This window comes from Phyllopteryx taeniolatus, chromosome 2 (genome assembly GCF_024500385.1).
Source record: "Phyllopteryx taeniolatus isolate TA_2022b chromosome 2, UOR_Ptae_1.2, whole genome shotgun sequence".
Lineage (NCBI taxonomy): Eukaryota > Metazoa > Chordata > Actinopteri > Syngnathiformes > Syngnathidae > Phyllopteryx > Phyllopteryx taeniolatus.
Genome location: NC_084503.1, coordinates 31220349 through 31242390, shown reverse-complemented (window position 1 = coordinate 31242390; position 22042 = coordinate 31220349). Strand labels below are relative to the sequence as shown.

Sequence of the window (22042 nt, the reverse complement as noted above, 5' to 3'; positions counted from 1 at the left end):
AAAAAACTACTGGTGTACTGACTGTATCATCAGATATCGAACAGGTCGGCCAAAGGTATCAACAGGAGTTGGACAGAAACATTGTGAGGGCTGTGAAGAAACACCCAAAGACAAGTCAGTGACATCACTGCCAACCTCCACAGGGCAGGGGTGAAGGCATTACAATCAACTGTTGGAAGATTTCGAGAGAAGAAATAGAAAGCCCATACCACAAGATGCAAACCGCTCATCAAAAAAAAGAATCGGAAGGCCAGATTGGATTTTGCAAAGTACAGAGAAGAGCCACAAAAGTTGTGCAACAAAGTTTTATGGACTGATGAGACCAAAACTAACCTCTACCAAAGTGATGGAAACGCCAAAGTTTGGAGAAAGAAAGGATCTGCTTGTGATCCAAAACACACAAGCTCATCTGTGAAACATGGTGGAGATAATGTCATGGCTTGGGCTTGCATGGCTGCTTCTGGAACGGGCTCACTAGTGTATATTGATGATGTAACTCATGACGGTAGCAGCAGAATGAATTCTGAAGTCTACAAAACCATTTTGTCTGGCAATTTACAGAAAAATGCATCCAAACTAATTGGGAGAAGCTTCATCATGCAACAAGACAATGACCCAAAACACACTGACAACACACCAAAGGATTTCATCATGGGTAAAAGGTTTTAGACTGGCCAAGTCAATCACTAGACCTCAACTCAATAGAGCATGCATTTTACCTCCTCAGAAACAAACAACAACTGAAAGAAGCTGCAGTAAAGGCCTGGAAAACCATTTCAAATGAAGAATGCAAAAGTGTGGTGAAGTCAATGGGTCACAGGTTTGATGCAGTTATTGCAAGTAAGGGTTATGCCACCAAATATTAAATGTTCCATCCATCCATTTTCTTCACCGCTTCTCCTCACTAGGTTCGCGGGCGTGCTGGAGCCTATCCCAGCTATCTTCGGGCGAGAGGCAGGGTACACCCTGAACTGGTTGCCAGCCAATCGCAGGGCACATACAAACAAACAACCACCCGCACTCACATTCACACCTATGGGCAATTTAGAGTAATCAATTAACCTACCATGCATGTTTTTTGGGATGTGGGAGGAAACCGGAGTGCCCCGAGAAAACCCACGCAGGCATGGGGAGAACATGCAAACTCCACACAGGCGAGGCCGGGGATTGAACCCCGGTCCTCAGAACTGTGAGGCAGACGCTCTAACCAGTTGTCCACTGTGGCGCCTATTAAATGTTATTCACTTTAAGTTAATTTAATAACGTCTGTTCCAATACTTTTGCTCACATAAATAATGGGTGGCTTTAAACAAAAGGTGCTGTGTCCTGAGTTGTTTAACATATCTAGATCTAAATACCATGAAATTAAAGCTGGAATTCTGAACTCTTTTCTCATATTCATCTTTTGATCTGAAACCCTAATGTCTTCAGTATATAACAAAAACAAAGGAATTGACCTTGCCGTTCCAATACATTTGGAGGGGACTGTACGTTTCAGATGTCCTTTTGTGGAAAGTGCTAGTGCTCATATTTGTTTTCCCATGTGTGAGGTCATGTCAGTTTATGCTAGCGTGTTATTCAGGCTATTAAGCTAGCTAATATTGTACTATTAATGTGTCTCATGTGCAGGTGGTTTGTTTGCATTGAATAATTCAAACTAATAAAAGCAACCGTTTATGTTTTGTTTGTCATTTTAAGTACTGTGCCGCCATATGTGTAATCTTTACGCAATTAACCCCTTTTAGAGGGCTCGTCAACTCTTCACGGATTTTAGCTATTTGCGGCAGGGCTAGGTCGCAATCGCAGGACTGAAGTTAATTCAGTAAAGTTTTCCACGATATTCTTATTTATTGAGATGCACCTATAGCTTTTAGTACAGCATGCAGAAATGAAGTGTGACGTCCTTCTCCGTGCTGTGTTTCTCTTTCCAACATCATTATGCAGGAAAACCAAACCAAACCTCTCATAGCATCATGCTTTATTTTTAAACTGTCAGTGCCTCTAGTGCTCCCCATGCAGCGAACAATGACACAAAACAAAATTCAATGACCCAGTGCTGTTAGAGCGAGGAAGTCGGCGAATGAAAGAAAAAATAAAGAAAGAGCTGGAGGCAGACCGGCGTTGCGTGAACGCCCCCGTTTACCTTCTGTTGACGGGTGGGGAGGGAGGAAGGTTGCCATGATGAAGACAGAACCAACATACATGGACAACACATGGAGACACAGTGACAGCAAAACAGTGACTTAAGATGAAACATCATCAGCCTACCACACATCTGATGGAAACAACAGGAAAATAAAAGCAGGCAAACTGGTGATAAAAATGAGGGGATGATGATTGAATTTCTACTGATGAAATTCAATCACGATTTGTCACAAATGGTTCTCTGATATTTTATGTATTTTCTTGACTGTACCTTGAAGATGTCAGGTGCAAACATGAGTCATGTAGTGCAGGTGAAATGAAAGACTAGCACAGAGCTGCTTTTGACCAAAACAAAAGCATCTTAGCATTGAGTGCATCAAGGCACATTTGTAAAGAGCAGCTCAGAGTGGTATGCATCAAACTGCAATCATGGAACACACGGAAAATTAATCTATACTTGATAAATTTAAAGATTTTGCTACAGGGTACTTGGCTTCAAAATGTGAGTGGGAAGATCCTCCAATATACTGTACATACCAATGTGACTAATACAATTCCTACTCCCCCAACCTGCAAATACTGACCAGGTTGGCCTTCAGTTACGTAAAAAGGAGGGGAGGCATTTGTTTGACCAAACACATTTTTGGAAAAAAAAAAAATGCTACAATACAATTAAGACGGGTGTCAAACTCATTTATGGTCTTGGGCCACATCGTGGTTTCACTTAGACTAGGAAAACAAGGGCTGTTATGACTGTGAAAATCATGTAAAGTATATTGGAACATGAATCGACACCATCTCCTCATGATCGTCTTGAATGTTGCACAGGGAACTCGTTTACAACATAATGTAAGTCTCCACATTGAGAGACTGCTGACATGCCTCAGTACGTGCTGGTGTTTTGGTTAGCATCAGAGTTCAAATGAGCTTGGTAGTTGGGAACAATAACTGTGGAAGTTACACTTCCTATGAACTTTAAAAACATAAAGCATTAGTATTATCTTTGTAAAGCAGATACAAGTGATAACAAGATTACCCAAGTGAAGTGTAAAATCAATACTAATACTATGCTAGCTAATGAGTCACTAAAACACACACACACACACACACACACACAAACACACACATATACACCCACACCCACACGCACACGCACACACACACACAGTAAGACTGTTGGGATAAGCTTGGCAGAGAACCCTAAATGCTAATTAAACCAAATCTCATTAAGGACTCATTAAGGCTTAATCCCAATTGTTTAAGTCTCACTGATGCAGACAACGTGCACGTGTTTGCATGTGACTCTGTGGGTGTGATACATGCTGACTCCTTTGACCTCTTCTGTTGACGTCTGAAGGAGCTGGAAGCCGCAGTAGGATCAACACACTGGATCACTGTGTGTGTGCGTTTGTGTGTGTACATGGACCAAACAGCAGCCAGGATTTAAAGGCTTTCAGTCCAACATGGTTATTCAAGCCTGATCCAAAACTTACTCACAGACCTGCAACGTTAACTTGCTTCTGATTTTATTCAAACAGACACCTTTCTCAAATAGAAGAATATTCACTGGGCGTTTCGCCCACTTGAGAAAATAAACCCCTCGCTCAGATAGAGGTCTTCCTTTCCCCAGCAGGAAAAAAGGGGAAATAAGTGTCATTATCTCAGTTCATAGACTATTGATCACACGCTGATGTTAAAGAGTTAATTTCCGAGCTGATTTGAACTGTGTTGGTAACCAAAACTGCAGCACCCAAATTTAAGTTAGTAACTGCAGGTTGTAAATGTTCCCTAGGAAGTATATCTCATGCTGTGTCTTTAACGATGATCAGTGTTCCAGTTGATTGCTCCAGAATGTTGTGCGTGGCCATGTTTCTGCAGAATTATGTGATTTAATAGGTCCATGCAGTCTGCTTTAGTTTTTCCTTTAATCCCCTCTGTATTTCTCTATATTACTCCTTGTTATTTTGGTTTTAATATCCACTTTCACTTGACATCAATTATAAAACTGTATAATGCGAAAACTGTTTGCTATTATTAAAAAAAATAAAGGCCTCCTAACTAATAGACGCCTCGCCCCTAGCAGTTAAAATACAGTAAGCCCTCATCTTGCAAATTAAGTGTGTATCAATGTGTATTTTGTGTGTTTTCTGCTTTATGTTACTCATGTTTCACTTTCACTACATGTAAAATTCACAACTGGGTTTAAAAGTACCTGAACTGGCCATGTGAAGTTGTTCACATAGCCACTAAAGGGAGCTGCCCCTCCAAGCCTAATGGCGGTTAAGCTTGTCAGCAAATAATTCTCCTCTCAGTACGTTATTCGATGTGTACATGAATGCGTTGGAATATCCTAAAATAAACATTTCTGATACGCTTCAACCTGCACGTGGGTGTGTGCGTGTGTGTACAGCTCACCTTGCTGCCCTTGAGCACCTTAATCTGTTCTTCATTCACAGTATCCTTGTTCTTCTCCAGGAAACCTTCACATTGATATTCAACCTGCACAAGTACAAGAGAGTGTAGTTTGTGTAAAGACGTCAATGCACGCACACCTTTATGCCGACTTTACATAATCATACATGAGGTTCATTATTATTATTGTTATCATTGCATCTATTTATTTCAGTGTCTTAGTATACCTTTCCTGTTACTGCGGTCTGTGTGTATGATTGTCTGTTCATATTGTGTTCAAATATATGCAAAAGTTAAACATTTGTTTTGAGTAGCGATGGACATTTGAATAGATAACATTGAATGAGAATTGCATTGTTTTAAGTATTCTTTATTTACTAATTTATTTATTTATTTATACTGAAGAATGTGTGACTTTCCTCAAAGATATGCATTAATTAATTAAATGAAAAATAATTTTCAAATATTTTATTTGGATTCATTTTTCACGAAAGGAGCTAATTACCTAATTTAGACAATATTATTTCGATTATTTTTACACTAAAAAAAAGTGGTTTTGCGCATTGACATTCATAAATTATTCAATAAATTTTCTTCTGAAATACTACGTTATTTTCTTACACTAAATGTCTAAGATAATAATTTACAACATTCCAAAAATATGTTAATTTCTGATCACATCCAGTTTCATATCGGGTAACCTGATGGGAAAACCTGTGCTAGTCCTTGACCTGTTTGTGTGTAAACTCATAGCGAGGTGGCTTAAAAGGACCTGAAAATAATGCTCCACTCTAAATGCTCAGCTTTTTTACGTGTGAGAACAGAGATAACGATAAAGAAAATGTCCTCAGGTTATTCTCAAAATAGCTCACAAGAGCTTGAAGCCAATCTGTTCCTCAATCATTACTAAAAAGAGACTAATTATTCAAACCACTAAAATGGTAATATATAAAGTTCTGAGCTGAACAATATGGTTGTAAAGGTTGAAACTAGTATATGCTGTGCAAATAAGTGTCAAGCACACCTTATCAGCAAAATGTTGAATGATGAAGGCGCGGTTAGACATGCGTGGCTTCTCGAAGAGGGAGCACGTCTTCAGGTGGGTGTAAAGCTTCTGAGCCCACGAATCATCTGAACCTTTTGGCATCTGAGGAAAGACAAGGCATGGATGAATGAGGCTACAACAAATTAAATGATTTGTTTTTGGACATTTCTTTATCTTTAGATTATTTTATGTACCCTGCACTCTTCATCCAGCAGGTCCAAGATGCCCATCTTGGCTTCGATGAGGTTGATGCAGGGCTGATTGTCGTAGAAGTCGATCAGAGTCCAAGGGATCTGCTCCTTCATGTACTCCTCCTGCTCCAGCTTGAACACATGCTGCACTCACACAAACGATGGACATTTAAGATGCAAGCTTGCTTTGAAATAAACAAATAAATACATCAATAATGTCAAAACATTCTGCGCACCATGTTGAATTGTTGCTGGAGCTTCTCATTGGCATAGTTGATACAGAACTGCTCGAAGCTGTTGATTTCAAAGGTCTCAAAGCTTGTAGACAGAAAAATATTAGAAAAATGTATATTTATTTGCAAACACACTTAGGTTCAGAAGTATTTAGATAATGAGTTTCTATGTTTTAGCCTCCCGCGACCCTTGTGAGGAAAAGCGGCTCAGAAAATGGAAGGCTGGATGGATGTTTTAGCCTTTATAGACGGCCACAACAGATTACAAATAAAACATTCAAGATGTTATTAAATTAGCTTGGTTTACAGTCTACACTACAGTATGTCCCACAAACACACAGTCGTGGATGCACTTGCTCCACATGTAAAAGCGCTTTTAATGTCACTTTTTGGGCTTTACTTCCGCAAGCAGAACACTCACCAGCGAGATGACGAGAGCTAGCCAAGTTTTGCATGTATTTCAAATCCATGGCGGTGGTGGATAAAATAGAGGTAAAACCATACGACTTCAAGAATGGCCAAAGGAATCTCCTACCCGTAAATGTCAAGGACGCCGATGAAGGAGTGCTGTTTGAGATTGGCGACGAGCGCCTTGTTGACGTGCTCCACGATCCAGTTGAAGAGCTTAGCATAGATATGTTTGGACAGGGCGTCGCGGGCGTTGGTGGCCTGCAGGCGGGGGATGGTCTTGATGTAGGTTTCGGAAGCCGTCTTCAACTTCCTGTGGCACAGCCACTGAGCCATGTCCTTGTAGGTAATGCCGACCAGCTCGCAGAACTTCGTTAAGTGATCATTGTTGGGCTAGAAGAAGAACAAGACAATATCATATATTAACCCCAAGATGCTCTCTTTTAGCTCTGACAGCTAATGCAATTTTATGTTTCCATTTATATTTGGGATTATCAAAGCAAAAGCAAATATAATTATCTATTTTTATGTGTGTCTAATGGCTAATCTAATCAGTTGGCTAAATCAAATCAGGAAGAGGTTTAAAAAAACAGCGTAAATGAATATAATGATATCCTCACAGGAATCATGCTGCTATCCGAATCTTTGTCTTTGATCTCCACATTTCCGAGATGAAGAATAGCAGCCAGAACTTGAAACAATCCCATCTGATAGGACTCGTTGATACCTGCGGGGGAAAACATTATTTTGTCATGCTACCACATATGCAGGAGTAATCCAGGCAGGCCGGAATAGTATTTAAGGATCACTCAATGTAAAAACAAAAGTACCCTAGTAATTGTGATTAAGGAGGAAAAAATGCTCAAGGAACACAAATTGGACGAGTAGTTCACGTAATATTGAGTATGAGTGTATGGTAGGGGTTGAACTCACTAGTTGACTTTACCACTACGCAATGACCATTATATTGAAGCCAATTAATCGGCAATTACGCATTTTGGCATTAAGAACATGCCGCATTGACATAAACATGTGTTTGGGGCAGTAAACTCGCCGCAGTGCCGCAAGTGTGTGGAAACATTTTACTTAAAATGAGACCTAGCACTGTCACAAAATATGCAAGCCTATCCTCAATTATAACAAAAGCACAAGTGCTAGAAATGCTCATCTGAAACGGTATCCGCCAACGTTAACTGACGAACAGCATAAATCTTCATGTCAGCCATCAGCAAATTTATCAAACGGCAAAAGGTAGACAGTATAATTTAGTGTCTGCTTAGGCAACAAAATTACAACAAGTGGTGGTTGAACAAGAACCTCTTCATTGTGAAAATAATTGATTCATGTTGCCAACTACTGGTCTTAAACTCAAGCCTTCATATCCTGCAGAAACACAGCAAGCACTTCATCTTACCGGTGTCCCCAACCCCGACTCATCATCTAATCACAATTCAAGCTCACACTCAGACACCTACATTGTCTCACATATAATAATATTATATACAGTTTACTGTTTTGTCCGGTTTCCTCCCACATCTCAAAAACATGCATGGTAGGTTGATTGAAGACTCTAACTTGGTGTAACGTCGGTGTGAATGTGAGCGCAAATGGTTGTTTGTTTATAGGTGCCCCGCGATTGGCTGGCAACCGGTTCAGGGTATATACCCTCTTGCCCGAAGATAGCTGGGATAGGCTCCAGCATGCCCACGACCCTAGTGAGGAGAAGCAATACGGAAAATGGATGGATGGATATACTGTACTACTAGTATATAATGCAGCTACTAGCGACCCCGCAGTTACTCTATGTTATGTGAATTTGTGGTATGTTTTACAAGTTCCGAATGTCAGCGAGGCCATGAAGGTATTTGAATTAGGTCTGCCAAGATCAGTCGACTAATCAAGACTACATAACAAACTGAACAAAATCGTCAAAATATGTCCCAAAACCCGTTGCCTATGAAAGGTTATTCCCAGTTCCCTTGATTTTATTGTAAATGACTGTGCATAGTTTTTTTTGTCCCATTTTAAAGTGCACTAAACATTTACAGCTACAAATTTTACTGGCCAGAGTATCGCCTTCCTTTTCATATATAAACATGTCTGGAATGCTGCTACAGGCTGCAAAGTTTACTACTATTACCAGATCAACATTGCATATATGTAACTATTCTTAATGTTCTATGGATAACAAAGGTTATAAATGATCTTAATTATCTTTGGGACATACCTTACACACTTCAACATGGAAGCTTATGATGGTTGTTTAAATTTACATATCGCTGCAGTCAGGCTAAATGTTCGTACCTCCAAAACTATCACTTTTCAGGAAACCCCAAAAATAGCCAAAATGTTGCGCTATTAACATTGCATTGTCTCAAATAAATAAATAAATAAATAAAAGCAATTTTCAACACTTGAAAAGTATGTAATTGACCAAATTTGGACATGGGATGTTTCAACTCAACACTAGCGATATGATCCAATTCGAGGCAAAAATAATTGGTGACTAGTTGACTATCAAAACAATCATTTGTAGCAGCCCCAATATGAATGTGACTGAATGAAGGAGTCGTGGAGTGGGGCCATAAACAAAAAGATGGGACAGGGGCAACAAAAGGCTGGGAAAGCTGAGAAATGCTTAAAAAAAAAAAACACCTGTTTGGAACATTCTCAGAAGGACAGGTTAAGTGGAAACAGGTGAGTGTCATGATTTGGTATAAAAGGAACATCCCCGAAAGGCTCAGTTGTTCACAAGCAAGTATGGGGCGAGGTTCACCACTTTGTGAACAACTTTGCCAGCAAATAGTCCAACAGTTTTAAGAACATTTCTCAACCTACACCTGCGAGTAATAGTAGGGACCACATCATCTTCGGTCCATAATTGTTATGGTCTGTGTTTTAGTTTAGATTCTATTTAGTTTTGTTTCATGTTTTCCTGTGTCCCATGTTGTTCATGTATTGTGTGCTCATTTCGTTATTGTGCCCACCTGTTCTCGTTAACTGTCTACCTTGTGTCAACCAATCAACTCCCTCCAGGTACTCGTGTCTTGTCCAGGTGTTCCTCGTTGTCTCAGCAATTTGTTTGTATTTAGCTCCCTGCTTTCCTTCAGCCTGTGTTGTTGCATTGCCGTTAGGCGTATGTCGTCTGTTGCTGTAAGCCATGTTTCCCAAGTCATGTTATGTTTGGATGAGTTTACCCCTTGTTTCTTTGAACCTTGCTTTATGGACTTTGTTAATTTAGCATTTTCTGCCTCCATGACCCATTTGCCTTTGTTTTTCGGAATTAAATATCATTTTGAGATTCTTGCACTCCTGCCTTGCCTCCCTGCTTCCCTACAATTGGGTCTTCCACTTCCTTGCCTTTAACACCGTGAAAACGCGTACCTGACAATAATATGAAAAGATTCAGAGAATCTGGAGAAATTTTGTTTTTTTGTAAGTGGCAGGGCTAAAAAACCAACATGAATGCACGTGACCTTCCATCCCTCTGGTGGCACTGCATTAAAAACTGGCATTGTCAATAGCCAGCTGCGATAAGCTCGAGCTCACCCGCAAAGACAAGCAGTATAGAAAATGGATGGCTGGAGTGTCTAGTTCAAGTGAATGGACATCTACATTGAATCTTTTAGTGCTTCCACACAGACTTTAGTACTGAGTTACCGAGTAAGGAGAAGGCGTTGCGGGTGTTGCAGAGCTCCTTTGTGTCGTCCACCCCATCGATAACGGGGCTTCGGCCCTGCTGGGTGTACAGGAAATCATTTGCTTTGCCTGAAGTAGAGAAAAGCAGATTTCAGATGGCTTTAATCGTTCATTATCCTGTCTGAAGAGGGCCGGTTTTGCAAAACGAACACTTTAAATCAAAGCATGACGTGTTGCCCGGCAACATGGGCACAGATCTCACTCTGTGACAACCACTCTATTTACCGAGCCGGCAAGTCAGCAGGAGAGGAGGACAGCAGCTGTGTATATGCGAGTGTGTATATATTTGTGTGTGTGTGTGTGTGTGTGTGTGTTTCATGACTAAGATGAGCAGGTGCAGGTCCACAGTGGGAGTGCACTGCATGAAAGCTTGTTCAACAACAGACTCTTATGCGTTGCTACTACAGCAGTGACATCATCACCTGACATGCAATGTGACAAGCGAGTCATAATGGTTCTCTTTGTCTGGGGAATACTTTTGGAAATGTTGGGAGGAAGTGGATTCAAAGATGGCTCCAAAAAGGTGTGTGCGTGCGTGTGTGTGTGTTACTTACTCAGTTTGAGGTTCTTGAACTCCGGCAAATGCGATGATGCACAGAGCTGATAAAAGATATGGTAATTCCTCTCCTCATCTGCCTGGAAGAGAAAAAAAAAATCCCCACCAACACAAAACAAATGTATTAAATTCACCATAGATTATTACGCTGTAGCTGTGAGATGCGTTTTTTTCTAACTTGTCATTGACATCCGCATATTCCACCCCAGTGCATTTTTTTTGATAAACAATCTCCTTTACTAAGATTATTTTCATATAAACGGCCCACAATATTCTACCGAAGTAACAAAGTGATACCATACTCCCTTAATACCCACATGAGTATGGAACTTGACTGGTATTGGTACTGCCAGAGGAGTAGGTGCCTAAGCTTCCAGAAGTGACGCCAGCAATGGCAACACTTTTGCATCTGCTCTAAAAAATGTAGTATTTGTGATATCATTGAGACTGCTAATCACCATAGTATTGTTTGTAATTGTTAATGCACGAAATGTTGGAAACGTTGCTTCCTTAGCCACTTCTACCTAACCCGTTGAGGTAGACGGCTGCATCACACTGAGTCTTATGAATAAAATAGACTTGACGTTTCTGCATATAATCTGCCAACAAGTAGCAAAGCTAAATTAGCTGCATTATTTGTCACCTGCAATGGTAATACTACCTTGTTACCAACACAGTCAAACATTTTAAAAAATGCGACAAAGAATATCATTTCTGATTTTACACCACATTACCCAACACTGTTGAGTAGTGTGGTAGCACAGTAGTGTGTCGCCATATGTCATCTGATCTTGATGTACACAAGAAATACACCATGTGTTTGAATGCAGTGTGACAAATGGGTTTACTTTTAAGGATGGATCAACATTTTTCCTTCCTACTTGTGTGTGATTGTAAGTCTTCACACTTGTGATGATCCTGTCCAAAGCATGAACATACAGTATTACGAAGAGATCCGTTTATTCTGTTGTTATGCAAGTGAAACAGGCCTTACATTGTTGCGGGGCTGACAGCTAAATCTGCAAGGATCCAGCATGTCATGTCTCTTGACCTTCTGAACTGTTCTCTTGTTTTGTGGTTGTCATTCCAATATAAAGGGAAACAACAATTTATGCAATCTCTAGATAATATACACGTTCATTGTTAGTTTACATAACAACCTAGTCTTTCAAAGCATGTCTGGAAATTGGGACTAAATAGTGATGAAGAGATTTAAAAAATTAAGTTCAACAAAAAGTTTCTAGTGAATATAGACTAAATGCTGACAGGACCTTTCCACAGGTTTTCTAGTTCAGAAAGTTCATTGAAACGTTATTTTTATTTTTTTTATTCTCTCCTGTTCAGCTGCATGGCCTTGCAGAATGGTGGATTATGTATGCCTTTTGTGCTGGAACAGTTTTGCTGAGCAACAGGGGAGTTTGAAATACTCCCTCTGCTTATTATTATTATTATTTTTTAATTATTCTGATGTTTACTGAAAATGCAGCGGGACAGAAAAGGGTTTTAGGGGACAGAATGGGGGTGTGAACCACAGCAGAACAACAGGTAGTCTAGATATTTGAGCACAGGTCACGTTACAACAGTCAAATCGTGTTCTTATTTGTGGATAGGGGGGACACCCGGTGAGGACATGCAATAACTTACCAAGAAAACAAGATGAACGAGGACAGAAAAGGAAAGGATGTGGGGAAACGAGCAAGGCAGAGCTACCAATGAGTGGTGTGGTGGGATTCTTTTTAGTGTCTAAAGACCTTTCACAACCTGTGAGTTGATATGTTAATACAACCTGTATTGTTATTTGTGGTCCCAGCACAAGCAATTAAAGCCTATAGTGTTTCTATCGAACTTATTAGTGAATGAACACCATATCACATGCATGTTAGTCAACTGGTGTATGGAGTTGCTGGGCCGGCACATTGAGGAAGGGGGGAGAAGCCAGCGAGCCCGTCCAGCGGGAGACCCAACCAGTGGGACGCCACCCATTCCCCAGGGCGGTCCCCAGCCCAACCGAAGCGCCCCGACCAGTCCCCAAGGGAGGGCCACGGGCACTGGACCACCGCCCCTCACGCCCAATCCCCCCTTCACCACTCCCAGAGAGCATGGAGCCCAAAGCAGGAGCCAGCCGCCACCCGAAAAGAGTCAGAGCCCGGTAAAAGCGAGCCCATGTTAAGCACCCGACGTAGCAAGGATGGGCGACGGCGCAAAAAGAGGGGAGAGGAAGGCGAGGCCCCAGGAGTCAAGCCAAGAGAAACGTGAATACCCACCACATTACTATGGTTACCAGGTCCCCGACTGGCAACCACTATCCCTGTACTGTGATCGTGTATGGTGGGGTGTTGTGCATTAAAATTGGGGAGACTGGTGGGGTTGAGGCGAGACGGTCACAGGGCAATGATGACCCATTCCCCCACCCAGGCCAACCAGCTCCCCAAAGGATGCGCGAATGTATGTGGTGCATTAAAAATCTGCGGAAAAACGGCATGGTGGGCCGGAGTGCCGGAACACCTGAACGAGTGTCCTCCCCAGTCCGACACAGCCCTCCCCGCACAGATGGGTGTATGATGTATTAAAACTGGAGGACCGGACCGGCAGGGCAGAGAGGGGGAAACTAAATTAATTCCACTGTATAAAAGTCAAGTCTTATTTGTACTTTTTCAGTATTGCAGACAATTGAAATAAAATACAACACCATAGTTTTCCTTTCTACCACAGCATTAAAACCATGTGTCTCATAGGCTTTGTTCACACTGCAGGTCAATTCCGATTGTTTTCCCCCAATGTAACATGTATCTGATTTTTTCATATCCGACCCAGGCCTCTTTTGTATGTGGATATAAATCGGACATGTATCCCATGTGAGTGCAGTATGGACGCACACGTTGAGCTCATCCAACCTGTATGTCATCAAAAGGCGACAAATGTCACAATTGTTCGACAAAACAGACAAATGAGAAAAGCAATGTCTGAGGAAGAAGCAGAAAATAGTGATGAAAAGACGACGCTTTAGAACTGATTAATATAAGAACTTTTAAACCTGATGAGATTTTATAGTAACACAAAAATAAATATTTTATAACCTGAAACACCACTCATGTTATTATAATTTTTTTAAATCAGATAACTTTTGAAAAATTTGTCACACAAATATTTGTTTAACTAGATTTCAATCAAGGCGGCACGGTGGTCGACTGGACCGGGATTCGAATCCCATCCCCGCCTGTGTGGAGTTTGCATGTTCTCCCCGTGCCTGTGAAGGTTTTCTTCGGGCACTCCGGTTTCCTCCCACATCCCAAAAACATGCATGGTAGGTTAACTGAAGAGTCTAAATTGCCTGTAGGGGTGAATGTGAGTACGAATGGTTGTTTGTTTATATGTGCCCTGCGATTGGCTGGCGACCACCTCAGGGTGTACCCTGCCTCTCGCCCGAAGATAGCTGGGATAGGCTCCAGCACGCCCGCGACCCTAGTGAGGATAAGCGGTACAGAAAATGGATGGATGGATGGATTTCATTCACCTTTTTTTTTTTTAAATATATTGTTATATCTTTTAAATTGCATTTTTATTTCCAAAGTAATGTAATTATTTGGGGTTTATTTACCATTTCTTCACACAAGGAAGCACAAAAAAGCAAAACATAGCAAACCTGAAGGTTAGTACACTCACCTGGAACACCACTCTGGACTTTTCCAGCAGATATGTCCTCATGTTGGCGCCGATAATTCGGTAGCGGTTGTCAAAGCCAATCTCTATGTACTTCCCAAATCGACTGCTGTTGTCGTTCCGAGTTGTCTTGGCATTGCCAATAGACTGGTGGGGGACAAATATTATTTTCATCATTTTGTGACATGGAATTCAGACACAGTTTTGGGGGTAACATCTATATGCAGACATGCAAACACCAAAGGCATGAAAAAGGTGACCAAAAAAAAAACAACATTGTAGGGGAGTCTGGGGGGATCCCCCGGGCCCCTGCAGAGAATTGTTTTTTTATTTTCGGGGGCGGAGCATAATGTCGGCGTTAATTACAAAATTACCCGTATATATAATAAAGATTTTATGATAGCAACGGCTTGATTCAATTCCATAGGACTGTAAATAAATTCCAGGTCAGTTGTGCTTTACCCTATAGACGTCGTATTGCAGTATATGTTGTTGCTGAGTGAAGGCCAACATACTGTCTTTCACTGCACATTTAATCTACCTGCATCAGCCAAAGTAATTTAAATGCCTCACACAAACATCCAGTGGCCCTCTTGCGTACATACACACATATATGTTCTATATAATGAAAAATGGCTGATGCAGTTATAGAGGTTGTGGTGACATCACTGTGACGAAGAAAGCTTTCTATTCATTCCGTAAGCTCCTCTGATTGGTCAGAGCAGGGTGGAAGTGGACAGAAGCAGGGAGCGAATGGGGCAGAAAAAAAAGTAAGCGGAGCATGAGAAAGGCGAGGAAATAAGAGCGTCACCTCCATGATGGGGTTGGAAGCCAACACCTTCTCCTCGACGTTGGCCTCACTGGCCGAGCCGCTGACCGTGGCAAAGTATCTCATGGCGTATTTTGCTGATACCGTCTTTCCTGCCCCAGACTCACCACTCACGATGATGGACTGATTCCTCTCATCCCTGCAAAAAAACAAAAACAAAAACATTTTACTCCATGTATTTTTAGAGATAAAACGTTTACCAGTAAACTGTGCAAAAATTTCAAAAAGTGTTTCAACAGTTTAATTATCATTAATACCAGATTTAACTCAAAGTGCTTTGCTGTGTGCATGGTGCCTTTAAGGTCAAGTGAGAGGGAGCGAGAGAGTGAGTATCACAAACCAGTGCAACACATTTCTCCCCCAGTCACACTTACTCAGCTGAGAGAAACTGCGTTTTTTTTATTTATTTATTTTAACTTCATGGTAAACTGTGAGTTTGTAAAACAAAATAACACCCCACTTTATAGAGTCCCATGACAATAACATCCTTGCAGAAACATGCTGTTACATTTATACAACTGTTAATTCCCTTGTCCACCCGTACCTAATATGACTTTCCTACAGCTTACAGTCTTGTTATTATTATTATTGTTTTTAATTTAGTATGTTTTTCAATCAAGACAGAGTTACGGACAAAAGGCTCCCAAATCCACCCACATGGCCTGACCTGAGGCAATGTATTTGATCGGCAACTTTTAATATAGGCTTACAAAAAGATTTAACGAAAGCTTCTTGTCTCTTGAAGCATACAAGTAAGTTTTAATCATTCAATTGTTGAATGGAAACTGTTCAGATGGTAAAACGTCTCAATACGTAACGTCTATTTGTATATTTGGTGAAAGCATTAGGTCCATACCCCATTCGGAATTTGTATAAGATTGTAGGAGTACTATAAAAAGGTAAAATACCACCAAAAGTATTGTAGGAACCTGGTATTTAGCTGCAAGTTATTAACGAGAATAATCATTCGTTATTGCTTTTGTGCTTAATATGAAAATATAAAGATTAAATCGGAACAATTACATCGAATAAAAAAAATTTAACAAGAGTGTCCTGGTCAGCTGCGATTGCCTGGCGACCAGTTCAGGGTGTACCCCGCCTCTCGCCAGAGTCATTGTAAATTGCTTCAAATATTTAAAAGATGCAGCTGCTGATTGGTTATATTGTATCTCGTATTGGTTTTGTGTCACATGGATTAAAGTGTCTGCTCCAGTTATCATCTAGGGCCCTTTTTTATACTTTGATATAAGGGATGTCATTATAGACGAAACTGGGCCACCTCTGAGACGCTTGCTGTTTTTCATCTAATGCTACCCATTGAACCCTCCCTCCCTCCCTTCCTCCTCTGAGAAGACAGGATATTCCTTAGAATGCCCCCTCTTTCATGAACACTCTTCCTGACTGCCCTCTGGGTGCAGGAATGTTTCCTTGCCTGACCTAAAATGCTGCTGGAGGGCTGCACAACACACTTGTTGCACTGTTATTTGGAAATGTCACACAAGCAATATGGTCTGTCGAGAGAGTTGTTGTTGGAGGTCTGGTCTATTTATACTGGAACATCAAAATATGAACACCCGATCGGTCATTTAATTTGAAATTAGTCTCTGAAGTTCCACAAAAACATTTGATTGACGTCTCTGTCATCATAGCGCAATACAATACAGACAAGTCTACATCATTAATAAAAGAATACGAATGGAATGGAATGGTTCTTGTCTCTTCTTAAGACTCATTCTCGATTGCATTGGTTTTATTCTACTTTATCATAGAATTTTTATACACACAAATTTTCTTGTATTTTGCCATGTTTGTATTTACTTTTTTATTGTTAAGCACCCTGAAACTTTCTTTCAAAAGGTGCTCTACAAATGAAGTTATGATTATTAATATTATTACGTGAGGCGGTCCATATACCTCACTCTGCATGTTTGTCATCACTTTGTCCTCAAAGTTAGCACTGTGTATACAATTCATATTTTTTATATTTTGTTATTTACAGAGCAAAAAAATGATTAAAATACAAAAAAACTGGAAAAAAAAGCAAAACTGCCCCTCCTTGAGCTGCCACCTTATCGTGGTGGAGGGGTTTGTGTGTCCCAATGATCCTAGGAGCAAAGTTGTCTGGGGCTTTATGCCCCTGGCAGGGTCATCCATGGCAAACAGGTCCTAGGCGAAGGACCAGACAAAGCACAGCTCCAAAAACCTCTATGAAGATGAAAAATTCAGGAAGACGTTTTCCCTTGCCCTGACGCTGGAGCAGGGCCTAGAGGTGGGGCTCGAAGGCGAGTGCCTGGTGGCCGGGCCTGCACCCATGGAGCCCGGCTGGGCACAGGCCGAAAGGGTAACGTGGCTCCCCCTTCCCATGGGCTCACCACCTGTGGGAGGGGCCATAGGGGTCGGGTGCAGTGCGAGCTGGGCGGTGGCCGAAGGCAGGGACCTTGGCGATCCGATCCCCGGCTACAGAAGCTGGCTCTAGGGACGTGGAATGTCACCCCTGTGGGAGGGAAGGAGCCCGAGCTGGTGTGCGCGGTCGAGAAGTTCCGACTAGATATAGTCAGGCTCGCCTCCACACACAGCTTTGGCTCTGGTACCAGTCCTCTTGAGAGCGGTTGGACTCTCTTCCACTCTGGGGTTACCCACGGTGAGAGGAGCCGAGCAGGTGTGGATATACTTATTGCCCCCCGGCTTGGTGCCTGTACATTGGGGTTCACCCCGGTTGACGAGAGGGTAGGCTGCCTCCGCATTCGGGTGGGGGGGACGGGTCCTGACTGTTGTTTGTGCCTATGCACCAAACAACCTGTGGCCGTAAGGTGGTCGTCGTGGCGGCATTTCCCGAACCCGTTGGTGGACACCAACGGTGAGGGATGCCGTCAACTGAAGGAGTCCTATCGGGCTTTTTTGGCCTGTGGGACTCCTGAGGCAGCTGATGGGTACCGGCTGGCCATGCGGAATGCAGCTTTGCCGGTCGGTGAAGCAAAAACTGGTCCACCATCCGGCGTCTCAGGAGGGGGAAGCAGTGCACCTTCAACACTGTGTATAGTGGGAATGGGGCGCTGCTGACCTCAACACGGGACTTTGAAGACCTCCTCAATGCCACCAACACGCCTTCCCACGAGTAAGCAGAGTCTGGGGTCTCTGAGGCGGGCTCTCCTATCTCTGGTATTGAGGTCACCGAGGTGGTTAAAAAGCTCCTCGGTGGCAAGGCCCCGGGGGTGGATGAGATTCGCCCGGAGTTCCTCAAGGCTCTGGATGTTGTGGGGCTGTCCTGGTTGACACGCCTCTGCAACATCGCGTGGACATCGGGGACAGTGCCTCTGGATTGGCAGTCTGGGGTGGTAGTCCCCTTTTTTAAGAAAGGGGACCGGAGGGTATGTTCCAAATACAGGGGGAATCACACTCCTCAGCCTCCCTTGTAAGGTCTATTCAGGGGTGCTGGAGAGGAGGGTCCCTCGGGAAGTTGAATCTCAGATTCAGGAGGAGCAGTGTGGTTTTTGTCAGTGGACCAGCTCTACACCCTTGGCAGGGTCCTCGAGGGTGCAATGGAGTTCGCCCAACCAGTCTACATGTGTTTTGTGGACTTGGAGAAGGCGTTCGACCGTGTCCCTCGGGGGATGCTTCGGGTGTATGGGGTACCGAACTCCCTGATACGGGCTGTTTGGTCCCTGTATTACCGGTGTGAGAGTTTGGTCCGCATTGCCGGCAGTAAGTCGGACTCGTTTCCGGTGAGGGTTGGAGTCCGCCAAGGCTGCCCTTTGTCACCGATTCTGTTCATAACTTTTATGGACAGAAATTCTAGGCGCAGCCGAGGCGTAGAGGGGGTCTGATTTGGTGGCCTCAGAATTACATCTCTCCTTTTTGCAGATGATGTGGTTCTGTTGGCTTCATCAAGCCGTGATCTCCAACTCTCACTGGAGCAGTTCGCAGTAGAGTGTGAAGCGGCTGGGATGAGAATCAGCACCTCCAAATCTCAGACCATGGTCCTCAGTCGGAAAAGGGTGGCGTTCCCTCTCCAGGTCGAGGATGATATCCTACCCCAAGTGGAGGAGTTCAAGTATCTTGGGGTCTTGTTCACGAGTGAGGGAAGAATGGAACGAGAGCTCGACTGGCGGATCGGTGCAGCGTCTGCAGTGATGCGGACTTTGTATCGGTCCGTTGTGGTAAAGAAGGAGCTAAGCCGAAAAGCAAAGCTCTCAATTTACCGGTCGATCAACGTTCCTACCCTCACCTGTGGTCACGAGCTTTATGTTGTGACCGAAAGAAAGAGATTCCGGATACAAGCGGCCAAAATGAGTTTTCCTCCGCAGGGTGTCCGGGCTCTCCCTTAGAGATAGGGTGAGAAGCTCAGAGTAGAGCCGCTGCTCCTCTACACTGAGAGGAGCCAGATGAGGTGGCTGGGGCATCTGATTCGGATGTCTCCCGGATGCCTCCCTGGTGAGGTGCTCCGGGCACGTCCCACCGGGTGGAGACCCAGGGGACGACCCAGGAAACGCTGGAGAGCCTACATCTCTCGGCTGGCCTGTGAACGCCTCTGGATCCCCCCGGAAGAGCTGGATGAAGTGGCTGGGGAGAGGGAAGTCTGGGGGTCCCTGCTAAAGCTACTGCCCCCGCGACCCGACCTCGGATAAGCGGTAGAAAATGGATGGATGGAATGGATGGCTGTATGGACAAAAAACTGCAGCTTGGAATGGATTGTGTTCAGCTCTACTACATACACGATAAGTGATATTGGCACCAGCTGGCAGTAATGTGAGGAGGTAACACCCAGTTTAGATCAGGTACCAACTCCATATTATGAGTGATTTAAAGAGCTAGAGTGAGACCACCATGGCTACTTTCAGGCCTGTACTTGATCTACAAATACCAAAGAGCAACAAAGAAGCTACAATCAGTAAGGATCACACACATACAAACCTAGCCATCTGTTTGTAAGCCTCCTCTGCCACAGCGAAGATGTGTGGGTCCATGTCTCCCATGTTCTGACCGCTGTACGCATTGATAATGTCTGTCCCGTAGATGGGCAGCGTCTCGTACGGGTTGATGGCCACCAAAACAATCCCTGGAACCCACATGGAACATATGATTAGGGTTGCATACGGATGGACAACTTTAGTTTAATGTCCATGGGGATTAAAGATGGGAATTTTGGAAATACAGTTCATTCCTTACATACATTAGCGAATTTTATTTTGGAACTTATCCTCTTGTTATTCCCTGAAAAAAAAATCACCTCCTGGCTGGTTTTTGCCCTCAGGCCAAAGCAATAAAAGTACTACTTTGGCACCATCTTTTGGCATCGTGGTGCCAAGGACCTGAGGAGCTTCAAAAGTAGTTCTTTGCTGCCATTTTGTAGTATCTTGGTGCCAAGAATTATGTTGAAGTCAGGTGAGGCGTTTAATTCAGACAAAAGCAGTGCTTAGGCAACATCTTGTGGGATTTGTGTGCACTGCAGACCGCTCGGCATGCCCACAATTTGGCTTGCAACACAAAGCAAAAATCAACAGTTCATAATAAAGTAGGGGCACTCAGTCAAGGTACCACTGTGCTTGAATGAAATCTGGCTGTTTTAGTCAGGAACTGTATTTTCCCCAAATACAGTGGATATAACCAGGTTTTTGAGATTCAAAAATGAGACCGAGATAAATCCTTTCAAAACTTTTTCCACCATTATGCACAGACCTGCCACCATTTCAAGTGCCTCTTATGAACCCCAAATAAGGCTTTGCTGTTTTAGTGGGCTTTTCCTGACATTTTTGGAGTTCCACCTAACATTTTACAGCACAAGCCATCCACAGAGAGATTCATCAGTATCAGTGAAATCACATTGTTCCACTCTATCAAATCAAGAAAAGGCTACAAAAGAATTTCCAAGGCTGTACAGGTTATAGGTCACATTAATGGAGGGAATGTTTTTGAAATGATTTCTCTTGGTCTCGTTCTTTTATGTCACAAACACTGGCATTTGAACAAGGGTGTGTAGACCTTTTATAGCCACAATAGTGTTGCACAATTAATCCAATTTTAATGAGCCTGATAGTCTGCGATTTTTTACATTCAAAATGTACTAACACAAACAAGGAAGACGAGAATAGAAATGAAGTGTCTCTTCACCAGGATATGAAAGGCATAGTTGTAGACTGGCGGCACGGTGTACGACTGGTTAGAGCGTCAGCCTCACAGTTCTGAGGACACGGGTTCAATCCCCGGCCGCGCCTGTGTGGAGTTTGCATGTTCTCCCCGTGCCTGCGTGGGTTTTCTCCGAGCACTCCGGTTTCCTCCCACATCCCAAAAACATGCATTAATTGGAGACTCTAAATTGCCCGTAGGTGTCTCTGTGAGTGTGAATGGTTGTTTGTTTCTATGTGCCATGCGATTGGCTGGCAACCAGTTCAGGGTGTACCCTGCCTCCTGCCCGATGAAAGCTGGGATAGGCTCCAGCACGCCCACGACCCTAGTGAGGAGAAGCGGCTCAGAAAATGGATGGATGGATAGTTGTAGACTACCAAACTATATCCCACTAAGCATTCCCCAAATGTTTATGAGACCGTATACCACATTCCCTCATATGTTGATCGGGGGCGATTATGTACTCAACTGCTGACTGTACTGTAAAATACTGTATATTACTAATAATATTACTATTAAAATATTGCAAGTGAAACTACAGGAAGTTGTGAGATCTTGTTTTAATACTGTACTGGGAACATGCAGTTAAGACTCCTCCCTTTAATCTGAGATACTGATTATGGTATGTGCTGCTGTTTTAGTTGGGTATGTGACTAGTGTGTATGAACTGAGGTAATTATATTGTTTTTCCTTGAGTGGAAAGGAGGTGTCTGTTTGGGGTGAGGTGCTTAAGTATATGAC

At 42.9% G+C, this 22042-nt stretch overlaps 1 protein-coding gene across 7 annotated transcripts in view; it reads right to left on the bottom strand.

The window, feature by feature from the left end:
- Positions 1 to 22042, bottom strand: part of myo5aa (myosin VAa) — a 95698-nt gene that overhangs the window by 32881 nt on the left and 40775 nt on the right. For 6 of the 7 annotated variants that reach the window (XM_061765696.1, XM_061765695.1, XM_061765692.1 and 3 more), the window contains exons 4-14: positions 20090 to 20234; positions 15161 to 15317; positions 14353 to 14496; positions 10688 to 10769; positions 10095 to 10202; positions 7055 to 7161; positions 6562 to 6827; positions 6030 to 6111; positions 5797 to 5937; positions 5582 to 5704; positions 4561 to 4644 (exon numbers count right to left, since the gene is read on the bottom strand). In XM_061765696.1, coding sequence (XP_061621680.1) covers positions 4561 to 4644; positions 5582 to 5704; positions 5797 to 5937; positions 6030 to 6111; positions 6562 to 6827; positions 7055 to 7161; positions 10095 to 10202; positions 10688 to 10769; positions 14353 to 14496; positions 15161 to 15317; positions 20090 to 20234 — 1439 coding nt within the window. Of the gene's footprint in view, positions 1 to 4560; positions 4645 to 5581; positions 5705 to 5796; positions 5938 to 6029; positions 6112 to 6561; positions 6828 to 7054; positions 7162 to 10094; positions 10203 to 10687; positions 10770 to 14352; positions 14497 to 15160; positions 15318 to 20089; positions 20235 to 21286; positions 21451 to 22042 lie in introns of those variants that run through there. The other variant, XM_061765698.1, reaches the window with a different exon arrangement.